Source organism: Fulmarus glacialis, unplaced genomic scaffold (assembly GCF_000690835.1).
Source record: "Fulmarus glacialis isolate BGI_N327 unplaced genomic scaffold, ASM69083v1 scaffold6193, whole genome shotgun sequence".
Taxonomy (NCBI): Eukaryota; Metazoa; Chordata; class Aves; order Procellariiformes; family Procellariidae; genus Fulmarus; species Fulmarus glacialis.
The window spans coordinates 30,326-50,207 of record NW_009200923.1 but is presented as its reverse complement, the minus strand read 5'-3'; the positions used below and the strand labels follow the sequence as shown (position 1 = coordinate 50,207).

The following is a 19,882-nucleotide window of genomic DNA, read 5'->3' as shown; positions in this document are numbered from 1 at the left end:
GGTGAAGATCTGGAGGATACCTTCCCTTTGTTCATCATTTCTGGATGACTCTGAAAGTACTTGAGGGTTGATACCTGAATACATAGAGTTTGCACTAGGCTTTATGAATTCCTTTGAATGTGAAAATGCTCTTCAAATATTTGTTTAACGTTGTAACAAAATAGACAGATCCTTATGTTTTGGTCGAGAATACTTCACCTGTGTGAAATGGATTGAGGTAGCAGATCTTTATAGCTTTTTAAGTATTCGTTACTCCTCACTCAGTGACTGACATAGACTTTCTCATTCATTTCTTAGCGTGTAGTGATGTTGGCTAGAGGAATAACAAAAACTCGACTAGCTTCAATTGCTTGTAATTGTTTTTTTCAGGTGGCTTCTCAACTGTATTTCTGGTACGTACCCACGGTGGGATACGTTGTGCACTGAAACGGATGTATGTTAATAATGTGCCGGATCTCAACATATGCAAGAGAGAAATTACAATTATGGTAAGAAGCCCATTATTTGTAACTGGAGAATGTATTAATTTGTAATGTAGGTATGCCAAATGTCAATCACGTCTAGACCACGTTTTCTTTTGACTTTGCGGTCCTGATTTTGCACTGTTAGTTTCAGAAAGTAATACTGAGTTTAGGGTTGGTGCGTGATTAACTTGTAAAGCAATGGTAAAAAAGGTATTTGATATCACAGTTAATTTGGTCAGTATGTCTGGTTTCCAATCGAAAGTCATTTCTTGCAGTTTTGCAGTGGTAACTTAAATTCCTAAGGTCTCTGTGTGCCACCGCTCTGTTAGCTGAATGATGCTGCTAGTGGCTTCCCCAACTATTGTCATCTAGAGTACGCATAAGCACGTTCTTGAAGTTGCAGTCCAATGTTGAGGTAACTGATAGGAGTGTAACTGAGCTCCCCTACGTCGTCAGGGTTTCTATTGTTTTTCAGCAGATGACTAGCAAATAACGAAAAACTGTAAGGTTTAGTCAGGCACACTTGAGTTTATGACAACTTGATAGGTAAAAAAAGAAATTTAAGAAGAAAAATCAGTTGCGGACTAGGCAAGAGAAAATCTGTTGTACTGCCTTCCAGCAGATACTATGAACGCTATTTATCTCCATCTGCATACACTTCTAGCTTACACGTGTTATAATCATAGAAGCACCTATTTAATTATCTGATATGAGAGGTACTTTTATGTTAACCTTAAGTTACCTTATAGGCAGCAACTCTGTAGTACATATAACACTACTTGTTTAGTCAGATGTGAAATTGCTTAATTCCGCATGTAAAATGGCTCTTAAAAGTTGCGCTTTTTTCCTTGGGGTCACCTGTAGTTGTTTTTGTGTAATAACTTTGTAAAACTTTCTAATAGTTCAGACCACAACAGTTATGGCTTATTTCCAGCTACCTTTTTTAGTAACTGTGAGAGGCTGTTTTTCAATTTAGCTTATGTCGTGGTTTAACCCCAGCCAGCAACCAAGCCGCACACAGCCGCTTGCTCAATCCTCCGGTGGGATGGGGCAGAGAATTGGAAGAGTAAAAGTGAGAAAACTCGTGGGTTGAGATAAAGACAGTTTAATAGGCAAAGTGAAAGCTGCGCACGCAAGCAAAGCAAAAGAAGGAATCCGTTCACTCCTTCGTATCGGCAGGCCGGTGTTCAGCCATCTCCGGGAAAGCAGGGCTCCATCATGCATAATGGTGACTTGGGAAGACAAACGCCATCACTCCCAGCGTCCCCCCCTTCCTCCTTCTTCCCCCAGCTTTATGTGCTGAGCATGACGTCATATGGTGCGGAATATCCCTTTGGTCAGTTGGGGTCTGCTGTCCCGGTTGTGTCCCCTCCCAACTTCTTGTGCCCCCCCAGCCTGCTCGCTGGTGGGGTTGGGTGAGGAGCAGAAAGGGCCTTGACTCTGTGTAAGCACTGCTCAGCAGTAACGAAAACATCCCTTTGTAATCAACACTGTTCCAAGCACAAATCCAAAACACAGCCCCATACTAGCTACTATGAAGTAGAAATTATTTCTACCCCAGCTAAAACCAGCACAGCTGACAAGGGGCACGAGTACCTTGATTATTCCATATTTCTGTACATATAAAGGCTTTAACCGTTAGTACTTCACAACATTGTTTTAGAATGCAACAGTTAGGATATGTTTGCACTGTCCAACAAGTAGCATGTAAATGTTCTTCTCTGAGTAGTAATTGCATTGTGTTTGATATGTAGCGGTCGCTCTGACATTGCTGGCAGCGATGAGCTTATGTTCAGTGTTTGTCGTACTTTAACAAGAGTAGTGGATGTGGGACAGGGGTAACTAAACTTGAAATCATAAATCGTTTTCTGAAAACTTGTACCATCTTTATTTGTTCAAATTTTTCTCTGCTGAAGTGTAATGTGCGTTTTCCTTTTCAGAAAGAGTTATCTGGGCACAAGAACGTTGTGAGCTATTTGGATTGCGCTGTTAACTCTATAAGTGATAACGTTTGGGAGGTACTCATTCTTATGGAGTACTGTCGAGGTAAGAGACAACTCTTAAGTTTTCAGAGTAAATGCAGGGAAAATGTTTGAATTGACCACCTGGGATTTTTACTTGGAATTGTTCCCTTAATATAAAAGGTTAACATATATATCTCACAGTTGGAATCCAATTATTTCTTTTTGCTTTTCTGTTTGCATTGTTGCTGTTGAGGCACTGAGCTTTTGAACACTGAGAAAATGTAAAAGTCAGTTTCACACGGCTTTGTAATTAAGTATGATTAGAAACAGGGAAATTATTTGTATAAGTATGAAGTGAGATAGTTCAGTTCTGCTGTTTGTGCTCATCCACATTTAGCTAGAACATAATTCGATGGGAAAGATTGGCAAGCTTTTCACTGCTGTTCTCCCGCTGCTATTTTTGGTTTAGATAACAACGTTTAAGATCCTTTGCTCTTACCTGACAGGTGACTTGTTATAAGTGAGCATAGCAGAGTTACTGTTAATAATGCTGGCCAAAAAAAAAAAAAAGTCCTGTGATCCCGCTTTATAATATAACTTTGCTTCAAACAATATGTTAAAACAGGTAGTTTCGACATGATTTTTTTTTTCCGCAGCTCACATATGCCTTGGAATAAGCTTGCCATTGAGTTTAGCTTGTGAAGTTTATCTAGAGTGACGAGGCACTGACCTCATAATACAAGGTGGTGGTTAACCCAAGTAGGTGATGATACTAGAAAAAGTGCTACAAGAACAAAGTAAATATTTCTAGACTAGAAAGAAAAGCCACCCCATTGTCCGTAATGCTCAAAGAATAATTTCAGTTGAGTTTTACATTGGTTTTGTTTGCAGTAGAAGCAGCAAACGTTACAGCTTGTGCAATCTGTACCATAAGGAGCCAAAGACAGTCTTGATGTACGTTTTGGGGAAGGGAATAAGGAGATAATGTGAAAATTAATGGCCGCATTTTTGGCCCTCTACCCTGCTTTTATGGGTGAATTTCTGTACCCTTGAGGGAGCTCACTTCTGACTCCCTATTGGGAGAGTTAGGTTTTTCTTTTTCAAAGCATCTGTTTCCGCAGAACACTCACCAAGGCCCTGCAGATAGTGAGTCTTGCTTCATCTGTTAGTGTTAAGTGAGCCTAGTATTATCTGGTAAATTTACTTCAAGAATTAAGGAAATAATGGTTCACGATCTTGGAAAGAAACCTATGAAGAGGTTAAGTGAGGTCTTTCTCGAAGGGTGGATTCAGGGCTCTTTTTTTTTTCTTCTGTCTCTTTTTTTTTTTTTTCAAGTTTGTCTCCCAGAAAGACAAAGAGAGAGGGTGTCTAGAATATGAATTAAATTGAAATCGGTGACAATTCGTCCCAAACGGGTTTCAGTCATAGGGACTTTTTTTTTCACTTGAGACAGTAATTTTTCTGTCTAGGGCGATGCAAGAGCGTGCATTTGGAAAACCAGGTTTGTTTTACGTAAATACAGTGACTGTGGAAATCTTTCTTTCTTCTTACATGTGGACTTTTTGCATATGAGTAAGTCTTTACTTCTGTATGTGATAGTAATTACTAAAAAAGCCAAAAAACCCCTTGTTGTTTCTTTAGCTGGGCAAGTTGTGAATCAGATGAATCAGCGTCTGCAGACAGGCTTTACTGAGTCAGAAGTAATGAGAATATTTTGTGATACCTGTGAAGCTGTTGCCCGGTTGCATCAGTGCAAAACGCCTATAGTTCACCGGGATCTAAAGGTATGAAATAAATAAAAAGGAACATCTAGGTTAAAATCAATGATCTACTTAAAAAGTATTGAGGAATATAAGAGGTATTTCACTAAGACTAACTTCTAGTTAGGGAAGCACTTGCTGTTGGTGGAGCTGTAAACAGAGAGACTGAACCATAAAACATCACTTGTTGCTAATGTGTAGTCTATCGATTGATTTTTCTGAAAACTTTCCTGTTTGTGTGTGAGAACACGTAGTAACAGTTAACTTGGAAATTAATGCAATTATTTTCATCCAGTGTTTCTGTGTGTTGATTTCCTTTCAAGGTGGAGAACATACTGTTAAACGATAGCGGGAACTATGTTCTCTGTGATTTTGGCAGTGCCACTAACAAATATCTTAATCCTCAAAAAGATGGTGTTAATGTGGTTGAAGAAGAAATTAAAAAGTAAGTTCACTTTTAAGTGGCCTATCATAAGCAATAATTGTGCTGCTAGTAAGCTCCATGTATTATTGTGCAGTGTGCACCTATCTTATTAATATAAATTGAACTTAATGGTTGCATTTGAAATAATGTTGACATAAATACAGTAAAACAGTGGAACTATTTGATAACGTAGGTTTCTTCCATTTAGTTGCAGATTGTTTTTGCAAAACTGAGACTCTTAAGAATAAAACTGTTGGGGAAAAAAGCATGCTGTTTTGAAATTTAATTTTTCGAAGATGTATGTCTGGCTACTGGCCATTTTAGGAGTTTGATATTTTAAATTTGTGCTATTTTAATACAGCTAATGGTATGAGAGAAAAAGAACTGATGTACATAAGCATTGGAATGGATTTACATACAGTCCGGTTTGTAGAGTAAGGTCCGTGTTCATCCTCTTAAGACTGATTAGAAAAATACTTTAACTTTTATTACAGGCGCACTCTTGAAAACATGTATTAGTTTGGTTTTGCCCCTTCAGGCTAACTGCTGCAGAGGAATAAATACAGGCTACTTCTTTTTAAGTTAAAGAGTAATACAGGTTGTTTTTTCCCAGCTCTGAAAAATACTTGGACTACCACTTAAGTAATTCTTTTGAGATGTTAGTTTTTGAAGTCTGTGTTCCGTATGTTTCAATATGTGATAGGGAATGCTCCTGTAGGACTCTTACATCACATTTTACAAATGACTGCGTATTGCAGTATTTAAGCAGAGTGACCCTTGAAAAAGTGCATTTGCTCGGGAAATAACGTGAAAAGCAAATTTTGGCTGCCTTAATATTTTTTTTTGTGTATAATAATTTTGCTACTCCAGATATTCTCTGTGATGCTGCAAACGCAATACATGACTTGCATTGTGTAAGACGATTCTAGGCGCGTATCTGAAACTTGGGCGTGAACGGTGTGGGCATGGCACATGCAAGAAAAAAAGCTTACAGTTCTGAGGCACGCTTTTCATCTATGTCCTCTTTGAATTATATACTGCTAGGTATACAACACTATCGTACAGAGCTCCCGAAATGATCAATCTTTATGCAGGAAAACCAATTACTACCAAGGCAGATATCTGGGTAAGCAAAAAATCGGGTACTGTGAAATATGGCACTAATTAAGAGGTGGGAGGGGGAAATTAAAAGTAGCATTGACTAACTGAAAAACTAATTCTTTGAAAGTGAAATATATCATGCAGCTATACAATGCAGAATATAGTAGGGGTATCTTTCGTAGTTATGTCTTCTGTAAACAAAATGAATGCCATGTGTGATGATCATTTTGAGTTAAGGGGGACATGATTTAGAACTTGTTTCCTTTTTGTCAGCTCAGGCTGCTGCTTGGCAGTCACCAGTAAATTCTTGTGAAAAGATGTTGGCAGCGTGATAAGGAAAGGTGTTTTTATTAGGTTACGTGCAATGAAGTAAATAAAGACTAAATTCAGCAGAAGCGCTAGTGGTATCTCTGGGTGATACGGCGGTGTGAATGCAGCGCTTGGGGAATGCTCTAATTTTGGTAGTTTGCTGTCTAACACAGCAGTCAGTGGGAAAAAAAGCCTTTTTAGAGCTGCTTTATATATCGGCTTGTCACATCAACAGAGTGTTCCATAATGCAGCTTCTACATAACAGTGTAATCATCAGCTGTAGCTAGGATGCAATTTGTTATTTGTTGGTGCTGCTTATTGTATAAAAGGCTTACTCTCATCCCTTTACAATGCCTGTATTTGTTTTTTACAGGCACTTGGCTGCTTGCTGTATAAACTTTGTTTCTTTTCGCTTCCCTTTGGCGAAAGTCAAGTTGCTATTTGCGATGGAAGCTTTACCATTCCGGACAATTCCCGATACTCTCATAGTATACACTGTTTGATAAGTAAGTATCTGGGCAGCACGGCCATTCTTTGGCCTCGTAAATCAAATAAAACACAGAACATCCCGCTAATGTAGGCGAGTGACTTGGATGGGTGGTGCAGACTGGCTGGGTTTTTGAGTGAACGGTGGCAGTTGCTCCTGGCTACCATCTGTCTTGCAACTCCTGCAGTTGCTCTTAAAGGAAGCTTCCTTATCCCTTTGCTCAACTGAGGACTGTGCCGCAGGGTACAGGACTGAGGTGCCGGCCTAAAGAGGAATTTCAGAAACCTAGAGGGACCTTCTTTGAAATGGCTCCAAAAGCGAGCCAGGTGAATGAAGTACAAACAAGTCTTTCTCCTGACCAGCTGACATGTTAAAATCAGCTACTGTATTCTGGGCTTCTTTTCGTTTCTTTGGGAGGCATGGATGACCCCCCCCCCCCGCTTTAGGTGGCCATAAACCACAAAGGGATGAGGGGAATGAAAACAGTAGCTCTTAATTTATTCATAGTTGCTTTTTGCTCTGAAGCGTGTGATTTCTATGGAATGTCAGACGGCTAATAGTGTTCTCTGTCCTAGTTGTACAGTTGTGCTTAGATGAGTTTGAAGTGCAAGTTCAGTTTAGAAACGTGAATGTACTGAGGTGAATTGCACTGGGGGGAATTTTATAGTAGTTTCGTGGTTTGTAACAAAACAAAAATCTGATCAAGTTTGTGCCACCCGCAGTGTCGGACGTGAACTCTGGCAAAATTTTGAAAGCACAAAGAGTATAAAGGAAACATCAGACAACAACAAGCTCTGAGGCTAGCGATTAGTCTATTATCCAAGTACAGAGATGCAGGATCTAATACTTATAGTAATAATGAGTATTTTCAGTTGTCTTTGTGTTCAACTTTGAGCAGGTTAACTTGGAAGAGTGTGACTGACAGAATATGAAAAATTCAGAAAGTTTGAATAGGAGCTCTTACCATTTTTTTCTAACTTATGAATGTGTTGACCACGTAGTTTATGCTTCTGTATAATAGGAAATACCACATCCAAACCACTTTTTTGAGCACACATTCATAATTGAGAAATAGCAGTTGCCACGGTAAGTGTTCACCTTCTGGTAATACTTAATTACTGCCAAAATGAGATTAATTTTCAAGTGATAAAATACTTTTCTCTGTGTCTCAGTGCTACTTTTAGAAGAGTACAGATTTTAATCCTGTCTCCTTAAAAGTATGAATGCTGATTTATTAAGATTCGATGAACTGCTATGCCAAGATGAGCATTACTGGCATGGAATATATGTGGGTGGGGAAGAATCTCATATTGTAAACTTCCCTTCTTTCCATTTGGAATGGAAGCCAAAAAGAGCTGCAGTTGGTAATAAAAGGTATTTCAGGGACTTGCGGCTTCCTGTCAGCTCTTTTACAAAGCAGAGGGGGACATGACAAGCTGAACATTCTCAATCTCATAAATCTAAAATTTTGGAATCAAGTGGCAGGAGTCGCTTCATGATAAGTGTTCTGTTTCCATTTAATGGTGCTGTCACTGTTAGTTTAAATCTGTTTTATTTTGTAAAACCTATTAAAAATAAAACTTGCTGTGAACTATACTGGCCATGAAATAATGGCTTTGAGTAAAATTGTAAGATCTGTCTAAAATTAGATTAATTTAAGAAAAAAATTACTTCAAGATTTTTTACAAAGTATTGTTTAATGGCTGTACTACTGAACAGTTATGGAAGTGTAGGTCAACTTTCTCATCAAAACTGAAAATTAAATTTTCTTAGGTTGTTTATTTTCTTTGTAGCTGAACATATTTTTAGAGGCTTAACTCGTTTAGAAAATATCTTTCACTGTTTTTTTAGGTTCTTCGGTCATATAGGCAGGATTTTCTGATTATGTACTCTGTATCATATTCTAAACAATATAAAGTAACTTTTATTTGCTTGAAAAATACCAAACCTTCTAATTTGGGAAGCTGATGTTTGAGAGGCACATCAGAAATACAGTGTCTTGTCAGGAAAAGTCCTTTTATCCATGGAACTATATTTTTTTAATATATAAAAAGTGTGCATAGCCAACTAAACATGCAAGACAAAAGATGATGCAGAACCTTAGCCTGATGCAGTTAATATATATGTGAATCTTCTGTTAGCTACATTGAATTTTGTATTAACCCCAGAAAATTTTAGTACTACGAGTTGGTTTTATGTTATATCTCTGTGAAGTTATTAATTCAGTTTAGCTACCCTTTCCACAACCGAGTGTCAAAATATCAAACAGCATACATCTTCTCCACTTATTTTTGACCCTAGAAATTATTTGACTTGACAAAAAGTATTTTTAAAAAAACTCAAGAAAAACAACATAACAATAAAAATTACTCTTTCTGGCATAAGCTTATTTGGCAGAGCTGCCCAATTTCTTCTTGCTCGTCGCACGCTCGCTCAACAGGCTTTTGGATATCCAACAGTGATAACTTGGTCTTATCAATTTTTGCAGGATATATGCTCGAACCTGATCAAGAACAGAGACCTGATATCTTTCAAGTATCTTTCTTTGCCTTTAAACTTGCCAAAAAGGATTGTCCAGTGTCTAATATTAATGTAAGTAGTCTTTTTTCTGTGTTTTTAATGTATTTTGTCGGTAGCATTGAGAAGTGTCTATCAAACAAGCTGAGAAAGATGATTTCAATTTCTTGATAAACCTTGTTCCTAAATTTAAAACATCAAGTAGAGTACACTTCAAGTTGCTATTGCGTACATGCAATATTAGCTCTGTAAACAAAATATTTTTTAATTTTGAGGGCATAGCTTCATGAATTATGTTTATACTGCACCAATACCTGACTTGTGGCTTTAACCATTACTCATGTCTTGTGTCTAATACAATTAATATGAAATACACTCCAGAACTTAAACTTGTTGACAGTAGAAGTTTTAATGTTGTAACTGTATGTCGCGAAGGACTCCAGTGAACTAGAAGGCAAACAGAATAGTGCCTTGGTTAGCCTGCATTCCTACCCTTACTTTCCATGTGAGTTTGAACTGTGTTTGAAAGTCTGAACTTTCTCGCAAAAATCATCTCATTCACAGATCTAATCACTGCGCAATGGAATTTGAGGGCACATCAATAATGTTTAGTATTATAAAGTGATTCTCGAGGTCGGCATCAGGAAAAATCCGTCTCAAAATTCATTTTGAAACAAATGTTAATTACCGTAAACTCTGCCTTCAGAGGCAGATGAGTGAGCTTACTGAGATCCCTTTGAATTCCTTTATCATTGATCCTTGTAGAAGAAGGTGCTCGGTAAATATGAGTGTGGCTTTTCAGAAACTTAAAAAAAAAAATTATAAAACCTCGGAAGTATTTACTGTTTGTCAGCGAAGGCTAAATTTTAAGTGATTTGAATGGTTTTCCATTATGCTGCTACAGCGTGTGGTTAGGAGGTGCAATAACTATACTTTCCCTTGAATACTTTATCCTGAGATATGAGCATATCTTGACATAAGATAATTGGATAATTTACTGTGTTATTCATTGGAGGAGTAGTATCACCTCGCTCAGGTGACTTGAGATGTTCTGTTCCTTGGATTTTTTTATTTTTCCCCTGCAGATAGGAATTGCCTGCGTACTTGGCCCTTTGCCTTGTGACAGACATGGAAAAGTAAAAGTGCCCGGAGTATTCTTACAAAGTGAAGCTGTTTGGTGTGTGTGTGTTTCTTCCACTGGAATGTTAAAACAGGAGAAAGAGCAGCAGCCTATGGACTGGTTTCTGTTGCTGTTGATTTCCTCTGGTGGTGCTTGTCCCTCTAGCACCCACGGCTGCCTTAAAAGAGAAGCAGCACAAAAATGTGCTTGTGGACACCCCTGGCCCTCCCCCTCGAAGTTTCGTGAGAATATGAGAATGACCGTTATAGGTTAGAAGAGAGGCTGGCTGAGTGCAGTATAGTGTCTTTGACAGCAGCTTATTTTTTCAAGGGAAAGTCAGAAGTATGCCTGTCTGTCTCTTTCCTAGACTCTTGGCTAATTGCGGTACTGATGGTCTTCAGAAGCAGTATTTGATAATTAACGCTGTCTCTACTATTTGTGACCAGGTTTAGATTTGCGTTCTTTACGTAAGGAGGTGGTGCATGCCTAATTAGAGCTAATCTTCCTCCTCCCTTCCCCAGAATTGCCTTTTTCCTTGGTTAAATGTGGTTTAAGTGGCCTGTAATTCATTCAGGAATTTGATTGAGATGGGGTTAAGTTAAAGGACCATAGAAGCTTAGATGCATGGTTTTCTGGAATTTGTGTTGCTGTGGGAGAGCTGAGTGCGCTAAAAAACTACTGGATGTTGTTTGGATGTTGTTTCATCCAAAGGTTAGGCTTCGTTTTAGTTTTTAAACCTGAGGCTAAAATAAGTTCTGTTCTGTGCAGTTACAAGAAAACACACGGAGAAAATATTTTACTTCATTTACGTGCCTATCAGCTATCAACAATAAAGTTAAGTAGTTGATAAAACAGTCAGACCAGCAATGTTTTTGTTTTACTTTTGCAACGGATAAGAGAACATAGAGATACAGTTTGTGTAAAACACACTTGTCTACAGCTGTGTGAGTGTTTTCTGCACGAAGCCTTTTAACATGAAAAACTTAAATCCAAGTGTTTCTCTTCAATATGTAATGATTTTTTTCTTTCAGGATTTTGTTTTTTTAATTTATTCAAATTTATTTTTCCCAAGAATTCTCCTGTCCCTTCAACTCTTCCTGAACCCATGACAGCTAGTGAGGCAGCTGCTAGAAAAAGCCAAATAAAAGCAAGGTGAGCGGCGGATGTGAGTTAAATTTTTTTGCCGATATCGTTAAGCTACATGTTTGTCTGAAACCTGTTTTCATATGCTTGCTAATAAATGATAAGTTCTTAGTAGCAGAGGTCATTAGAATAGATAAACTGCAATTCTAAGAGCTTCAAGTCTCTCTTTGGATTCCACACCATTGCTTTTTTCATTGCATTGAGAATCCACGGAGAGAAACAGAGAGCCTGTTTCGTGGTGGAATAAGTAAGTGCTAGCAGTCTGTTTCTTATCTGCTTTATTTTCTCCTAGTGTGATGACTGAGTTTTGAAACAAAAGATTTCAGTGGCAGGTGAGGTTAATATGGTACAGGTAAACTGTTCTTAGGAGTTGTATTTAAATGTGCCCATCAAATCTGATTGATAAAGGTAAGTGAATTTTGTTCTGTGAAAAATTCTCATTTTTATACCAAAATACTCCTTTTTTTATGTACTTGTTAATAAAACCAAAACCTCAGGAACTCTTATTCATGCTTTTTACTTCTGCTGTGATACATGGTGTATGCTCAATGCTAATGCTGGAAGAATCCTTTACGCTCTTATTGCTTGTTAAAGGAAGTTGTTTGGGTTTTGAGTCTACCATGAGTGACTTGGGTACTGTTATACTGATTCAGCTATAATTATAAGCTCTATTTCAACTCTGACTTCATTACCCTATTGTGAATGAGAAGCAAATGAATGGGCTCATCTAAGCTGTGTTTGAGCGATGTGGATGTGTCTGTGCCATTTTAAGGTAATGTCATGGTCTGGATGTGGTTGGTTTTGCTGGCTCTGCTGTCAGTTGGTTGCGTGTAGCGGAGGGCAGGCGTAGAGTACCTGTGGAATAATGTTTTAAACGCCAACTAAATCTGCTAGACAATAGTAGGAAGATTGGTAGTTCTTCCTAAAGAATGTTTTCCTGATGGCCCTAAGTTACACACGTTAAGGGAGATGGTGAATTGATAAAATATGGTAGGAACTAATATGAGGTCTTAAGTACTGGAGCTCAGATGGCGAGTTAGTGTTTTTGAGCAGTTGGACAGTTGTAAAGAAATGCGTATACTAGAACGTGATAGTGGGATTGAAGCTCAAAAGTATTTTGGTTTGAACATCTTCATTACCCTGGCGGACTATTACGCAGCTGTGAAGTACTTGACGGAAGATCCAAACATTTTGCATGGTTTATGGGTGTTGTAACCGCTGGAGGCTAAATCTGTATGAAAAATAGAAATGAGTTGACCTAACAGATAAGATCTTTTTTTTAATCTTATTTCCTGTATGTATGAACGGTAATATTATCTCTAGCCATAGGGTTGCTGACTCAAGCGCTGCACGTGAGTTTCACTCACAACTGTGAACTGAGGAAAGCTTATACAGAGAAATTTCATCTAGTGCCATGGTCTCCTTGGGAATAAGGCTGTTGTATTGCTCTTTCTTAATGGTGTTCTGCAGCAGTCACATATCCTATGGCTGCAGTGGGTGGTGAGTGGAATTTTAGGAAGCGAATTTTAAGGTACTAAAATCCAATTCAGAAGTAGAGCAGCACATGGTTAAGACATAATTGAGGTATTAAGAGATATATTGTGTCTAATTTGAACAAGAGACAGTCTTTTTTTATCAAGTCTCTTCTATGGAAAACTTGCCTTTTCAGAATAACAGATACTGTTGGACCAACAGAAACCTCAATTGCACCGCGACAGAGACCAAAGGCCAATTCAAGCACTGCCACTTCTAGTGTGCTGACGATCCAGAGCTCAGCAACTCCAGTCAAAGTACAAGTTCCTGGTGAATTAGGTAATCGTGGGCAAAAAGGTAACTTAACAAACTCTAAGGATGGGCCAAAATAAATGAAGAATGAATTTTGTATTTCTTTTCCTTCTTGCTCTGGTAGCGATATCATTTAAAACTCATATTCATCTGTGATTTTTTTATATGCCAAAAACCAAATCTTCGTCCTTTCTGAAAGACTCTAAATGTGCAAGTAAGAAGTTTGTCCAGGTGCCACAAAAACTAAATGCAAATTGTTGAGAAGTGAAGGCATTTTTTTCATTGTGCTTAACACTGATTTTGGACTAGACTACTGTGGACTGTGGGAGAAGTTCATGTTCAGTTTTGACTTACAAGTAATTCGCTAAAAGTACTGAGCTCTTACATAACAAACTGCATTCACTGTAGTAGGAAAAATGTTTTTCCTCGTGCCTCAATAAGTCATGAGATATCAATGGTATGTTGGTGTTATTTGTAGGCTGGAACCATGTAAAAAATGTCATTCCTCTAATGATTGACTGATGCATTTCACATTGCACTGTGGGCGCAATAGCAGGGCAACAGAGGAGTAATTGAGGGGTAACAGAGGAGTAATTTGTGATGATGTGTGTCTGTTACACTAGGGGAAGAGTAGCTTCAGGGACGGTATTGGGAAAGCCTTCAATCAAAAGGCCAGCTAGAATGTTTGTGTTCCAGGTGTAAACAACTTTTACTAGACAGGATCCCAGTAACATCCAACTTGGAAAGCATTTCCTGTTATGACAAGAAACGGATCATTCGTGGGCACTTCAGAATATAAATACAGCACGCAGGAGAGATTGACTTACGTTAGTAACTGCTTGCTTAAAAGGCTGCAAAAACAATGGAATGGCGAAATTATTCAGGTGTTCTGTTCAACAGAATTTGACAAGTGAGCCTGTAGTTCCCTTTAAAAAAAAAAAACAAGCAAGTTTTATGCGGTGTATGCATACAAAATTGTATGCTTTGAGGGTTAGGGTTTGAGAATACTAGAGGGTGCAACTTAAGTGTTAGGAAAGCAGAATTCTTCAACCCAGCTTGCTCTGTCCTGAGACCAAAGGAAGCTTCTTGCATTTTCTAAGTAGACATCGTATTTTGGGAGAAGCGAACTTACTATCTGTCAGCTGCACTAGTTGTCCAACTGGGAAGGGAAGTTTATAAACTGTTTCACCTTGAAGTGTTAGGTGAAGAGGTTAACTGCCAGGGAGCTCTCCAGCTAAACTTTAGAGATCAGTATGTCAATAGTGTTGTCTGAATATCACAGGAACCACGAGACCAGGGAATGGACAAGAAATCTTACAGTCCCAAGGGACCAACCAGCACCCCCCGCAGCAGAACAGGGTTCTTCAGCAGCTGCAGCAGGGGGACTGGAGACTACAGCAGCTACACCATTTACATCACCAGCAGCAGCAGCCTACGATGCAGGATGCTTATATTCAGCAGGTACAAGTCAAATCTGTTAGACAAGTTTCTAAGAGACACATGTTATGCTTCTTAGTAACACGTGAAATCATGTGCTACTTAAACACTTCTGCTGTTGCTGCCTGGTTTTTTTCCTGCTAGGAGGGAGAGAAAGGGATCATGGCTCCTGCCGCTTGTTTTTACCTTTGATTTGTCTCTTCATAGGCGCTCTAATGCTTGTCGTGGAAAGTTGCTTTCGTTGTGGTGTCTCGTTTTTGTAGTTTGACCCTGAAACCCAGCTAGCTTCTTACCACCACCGTGTGGCCCAAATAAAGGTTTTGTGTATGTCTAAATGTGCTTGAGATGAATGTTGGGAATTATCTAGGTGATGATGCTATGCTTGCAGTAGATGGTTGTACGTACACCATCTGAGGAGGATTTTTGCGGTTTTTGCTTTCTTAAATTTGTCTTGGTCAGTGAAGAGCTTTATTTTTGTAGTTGTTCTGTCTGCCCAGATTTTTCATGGACACCACGTATTCTATCACTGTTCAGCTTGCATACCGTCAACTATAATTGCTTAAGTTGCGTAGCATAAAGAATGGTAAACGTAACAGAAGAGCAGCGAGGTCAGACAAGAACTCTCAGGTCCTGTCCAAGACACCTACTGTTATTCATCTTCTTTTCCCCCTGTTGAGACATGTTATTCTTAAAAACACAGCTGATGTATTTTCCAGAGGTGCTCAGTGCTGATGAAAATTGCAAAGGTTAAGATGTCAATTGGCCTGCATTATAAAAGGCAGTGCTGAATATGTAGTCTAATTTTTTGTTAAACAGGCTGGTATTAATTGGGGGAAAAAAAATGGAAAAGCTTCCAAACACAGAGCATTAAAATGCAGTGACTGAATTTCAAGCTGATTCCTGGTCATGTGATGTCTTAACTGAAAAATGCTGTTGAGTCACAGAAGTGCTATTTAAATTGATGCTGCTTCTAGATACCTGGATATTTCTAAAGGGGGGGATCATGACTTCTTAAAGCCATTTTCTTCTTTTCAACTATAGTATCAACAAGCAATGCACCAGCAGATGGTCCAACAGCAGCTGTTGATGCAGTCTGTGTACCAGCAGCAACCTTCCCAATCTCAGTATCCTGCTATGGTATGTCAAGAATGGAACGTAGATGGTAAAATCTTAAAATACATGCTGTGTTTGTAAGTCTATTGTGAAGATGCAGTAAGAGAAGTTTCTGAGTAGTTGTAATGAGCTGTGGACGTGGTAAATAGCGTGAAGTTCAGCATCTAAAATGATAATCAGTTGGGGAAAAAAAAAAAGAGTTAACCCAAACTTGGTTGCGAAAGCTTATCTGGAGTTGCACTGCTCTATTAATCGGATGCAATATATCCTAAACTTCATTAAGTAGGTATATACTAATTTGAAACGTACTTGGTGCTTAAGGTGTCCAGTAGTGACCACAGCAACAAATGTATGTTATGCTACTAAGTGATAGAAGGCATGGTGGCATCAAATTCCTACTTCAAAAGCAAGCGAGCTAACTGGCATAATCTGTTTTTCAAAAGTCAGGAGAATTGCCGTGAAATTTTGATTATTAATGTTTAAGAATAGGGTATGATGAAAACTAACTTCTTTGTGCTGCAGTAGCGTATACTTAGGCTGCAGTAATTACAAAAAGCTAAGTGGTAATATGTTGGAAGAGAAGAAGGGTATCACTGACCTGTTAGGGCAGGTTTTTTTCATCCGTATAACGGACAGGTCTGGCTTCCTGGTTCTGCTGAAGCTACCAAGCTTTTCTGGAGTGTGGTGGTTGTTAGTGCATTTGTCTGCAAGGCCAGTATTGTTACTTAGCAGAAGAGATTCACGCCGGCCTGTGTGAATTTTAGTAACGTGATCATTATCTTACTTAGGTGCAGCAATATCAGCAGGCTCTCCTACAGCAGCAGATGCTTGCTCAGCAGCAACAGCGGTCGCAACAGGCGCAATCTCCTGAATATATCACTTCGCCACAAGACTTCTCACCAGCCTTAATCTCCTACCCTGGGTCACTTCCAGCGCATGCTGGAACAGTGGCAGATTCTCCCTACCCGGCAAGCAGGCAAGTATTCTGACATAGATGTACCCAAGGGTTACTTTTTGCTTATATTCCTAATTGTGAAGAGCACTGCTGAATCCTTTCCTCAGAAATTACTTGCTTCAATAGTAAGATATTACTTTAAGCAGTTGAACAGTTGCTGTTTAGTGGTAAAGGATATTTTGGGAGAAAAGTGGAATGACGCTTAACTTCTTAACAGATGAGCCTGGTACAACTTCTTAAAGAAGCTGTCTTTACACTTTTTTCATGTTGTTATTCCAGGAACTGACTGCTAACCTAACCACTTTGCTTAGGATGGTCAGTAGCCTATGTTGACTGAAGTTATGGGCATGTAGAAGTCATCTCAAACACTCTTTTGAGAGGGGCTTTATAGTTGGCATTTACTTGGTAGGGCTTTTAAGTCTTGTGTCTATTGATCAGAGGTCTGACTTAAGTATGGTATATGATGGATTACACCTCATCAGTACACCCCCTTTGCGGGGGCCTATGGACTTGCCCTTGCTTAATAAAGTATAATAAATAATGGCTTTCCCATGATTTCTTACGAAAAAGTGTATGGAATAAAAAACCTTCCTTTTCTGGTTTAAAAATTAAAAAATCGCAGATTCGTTCAGTTTAACTTATGTTATGAACTAGGTTATATATTTATATAAGTTTTTACTATACAATATAGAAAGGGAAGTCCTTTGCAATTGCAGGAACGCTGCAGTCTTCGGTGCAGTCAGTCTTGATGCAGGCTTTCAGTTAATAGTGTGGCTTACATGTTTCAGGTGCTGCAGTCATTCTTAGTCTCTACTAGGTTACAGTGTGTTGAAAGAGTAAAAGGCAAAATATTTCCTGCCGCAGGCTGGATTGATATAATACCATATATAACTGTGACCAGTTTGGCTTCATCTTGCTGGTTAAGTGTTCTAATCCTTAGCAGAGAGTGTTGTCCTGCACTTTTGTGCCCGTATCTGAGACTTAACAGCTGTACTTCGGTCGGGTCTGTTGCCAGAGTATTTCTGTTACAAATAATTTCTGAAAGGAATCATTCCAGTCTGGAAGTAAATAAAAAATTTCCAGTTACTCTTCTGTGTGTGTTGGGCTGAAGATTTTGATCCTGCTGTTTAGCTTCAGGTCAATGACTGTGAGTTAGCAGTGGTTTGCACTGTGTAAGATTGATTTTGGTTTTAAAAAAAAAAAAAAAAGAGTTCTTGTATAAAAGGAAGGGGTGATGAGTTTATTTTCCCTTGACATGCTAAATGCACTGCATCGTATCGCATGTTGTCCTTCTCTGAGTAGAGATAGCCAGTAGTCTTGTGGGATGGCAGCACCCAAGCTGACGGGAAAGAGCCCCTTCCCACTTCTCTTGTCTTGAAGAGATGGTTCCACGTGGAGCTGGGCTGCGGGTGTGGCCTGCGGAGCCCAGCTAGGCGTAGAGAGAAAACCACATAGCATGCAGTAACTTGCTGATTGCTGCCTTTCTAGTCCGCTTCAAACAGGGAAGCAGTAGGCATAATTAACTAAAATGTGCATGAAAGGAAAGACACATCTGGTGAAAGATTTCCTTATCTGTGTAGATAAGAATAAGACAAGCAGAAGCTGTGATGTCAACTGGTTGAGTTAATTTTATCAGTTGGATGTATGTAGGATTCAAAGACACTTAATGTGTTGCCTAAGAAAGAATAATTTGAAAATAAAGAGAACCAATGCAAACTTCAAACATATGTAGTAGGCTTTTTTTGAGGAAAACAAGGCAGTCTCTTATGGCAATATAGAAATGACCGCAGGTGAAATGGAGTTTATGCCCTTGCATGTCACCTTGATGAAGGATTCTGTGCTTTGGCTACAATTAATAAATTAAAAATAAAAGTCCAAGGATTGCGTACAGAAATGATGCGATCAAACCACGTATTTCAAGTGACTTGTTTACCCTTAAATTACCTTTCAGATGCTTTTAGGATAAGCTGCTAATGCATGTGTGTTAGTTCTGTGTAGTATTTTGGCATAAGGAAGCATGTCATAGATTTTCACCCTGATAAACCATCCCATAATGTTTCTCTTTATTTGCTTCCTTGAACTGACTTTACAGGTCAGGTGTTCCTGATGCTGAAGCAATTGCCAGTTACCCAAAGCAGAGCATCAATAACCCACCTGATATGTCGGGCTGGAACCCATTTGGAGAGGACAATTTTTCCAAGTTGACAGAGGAGGAGCTCCTGGACAGAGAATTTGACCTGCTAAGATCAAGTAAGGGACGCTTGAAGGCTTATTTTGCTTCACAGTAACTAAGGGTTCTGTAGCTGCTCAGCAGTTCCAACGCCTGTCTTGTAGAAGGGCCATGCAGTCTGTGTATGGAAAATTCTTTCTGAGCATTTGAGGGCAGAGTTGGGCCTGTCTTCTTTTCTTTGCTTTCAGTTTTGAAAATGTGTGCAATAGGAACTCACTGTATAAAATTGGTAGTTACTGGCTGAAATACTGCAGAAATGGTAGTATCTTAGCTCTTAAATGCTGTTTGTGTCACCTTGATTGTCAAGAAGCTCTGAAGAGCAGAGGTATGTTGTCAGATAGGAAGTAAGTTGGGCTGCTTGCTTTATTCCTTTCCAGCTTTTTTCTTGCACACCAGAGCAGAAGATTCTGTGGGTCTGATACGTCCTTTGAAAATGCCTGAAAGAAAATGAATCTATTACATTATGTTAATGTTTTGTAATGTCCTTTTTGATGAGTGGCTACATGTAAGGGCTGCTTTATTGTTCTGATATGGCAATAGTTGAATAAACTTTTTTCTCTTCAAGTCAGTTATCTCAATGGTTTTTACTTGCAATTATGTCCTCTTCTTAATTGCTTAACGCATGCTCATTAGGTGCTCTTCCTAAAACTGGTTTTGTGGAGACCAGATCTATTAGTGAGACTTGTAAGATGTGACAGTGTCAATAAACAGATTGTATATACTTGTCTGAGTATCAGCAAGTTCCTTGGAATTAAAAATGCAGTAAATTTGAATTTCAAGTAAGTGAAAAAACCCCTATGCCTTCAGTTGACTCTTTCTTCTTGGATTTCTGTGTCCTTAAATGTAGCTGAACAAGATGTGTGCATTACCTGTTAATCCTTAAAGAAAGTGACTGGTTTGGGTTTTTTTTGTGAAACTCTAGTTGATTGTTTTCACTTGTATCCTGTGTTGATCAAATAAGACTCCTATTTCCGAGTTGTGGGGTAGCCTGCACACATTTTACAGTAAAATGACTTACTGCTAGCTGCGGAAAATGGATAATGTACCAGCTGAAAAATAGGCATTCTTTCTG

The 19,882-nt window shown here is 38.8% G+C and overlaps 1 protein-coding gene across 1 annotated transcript in view; it reads left to right on the top strand.

Moving 5' to 3' along the window:
- The first annotated feature begins 431 nt into the window (after positions 1–431).
- Positions 432–19,882, top strand: part of BMP2K (BMP2 inducible kinase) — a 36,892-nt gene continuing 17,441 nt past the window's right edge. Inside the window, exons 1-13 of the mRNA XM_009573752.1 lie at positions 432–488; positions 2,405–2,510; positions 4,070–4,212; positions 4,512–4,633; positions 5,657–5,738; positions 6,397–6,529; positions 8,999–9,102; positions 11,220–11,299; positions 12,960–13,120; positions 14,358–14,536; positions 15,554–15,649; positions 16,414–16,601; positions 18,673–18,830. Coding sequence (XP_009572047.1) covers positions 432–488; positions 2,405–2,510; positions 4,070–4,212; positions 4,512–4,633; positions 5,657–5,738; positions 6,397–6,529; positions 8,999–9,102; positions 11,220–11,299; positions 12,960–13,120; positions 14,358–14,536; positions 15,554–15,649; positions 16,414–16,601; positions 18,673–18,830 — 1,609 coding nt within the window. The remainder of the gene's footprint in view (positions 489–2,404; positions 2,511–4,069; positions 4,213–4,511; positions 4,634–5,656; positions 5,739–6,396; positions 6,530–8,998; positions 9,103–11,219; positions 11,300–12,959; positions 13,121–14,357; positions 14,537–15,553; positions 15,650–16,413; positions 16,602–18,672; positions 18,831–19,882) is intronic.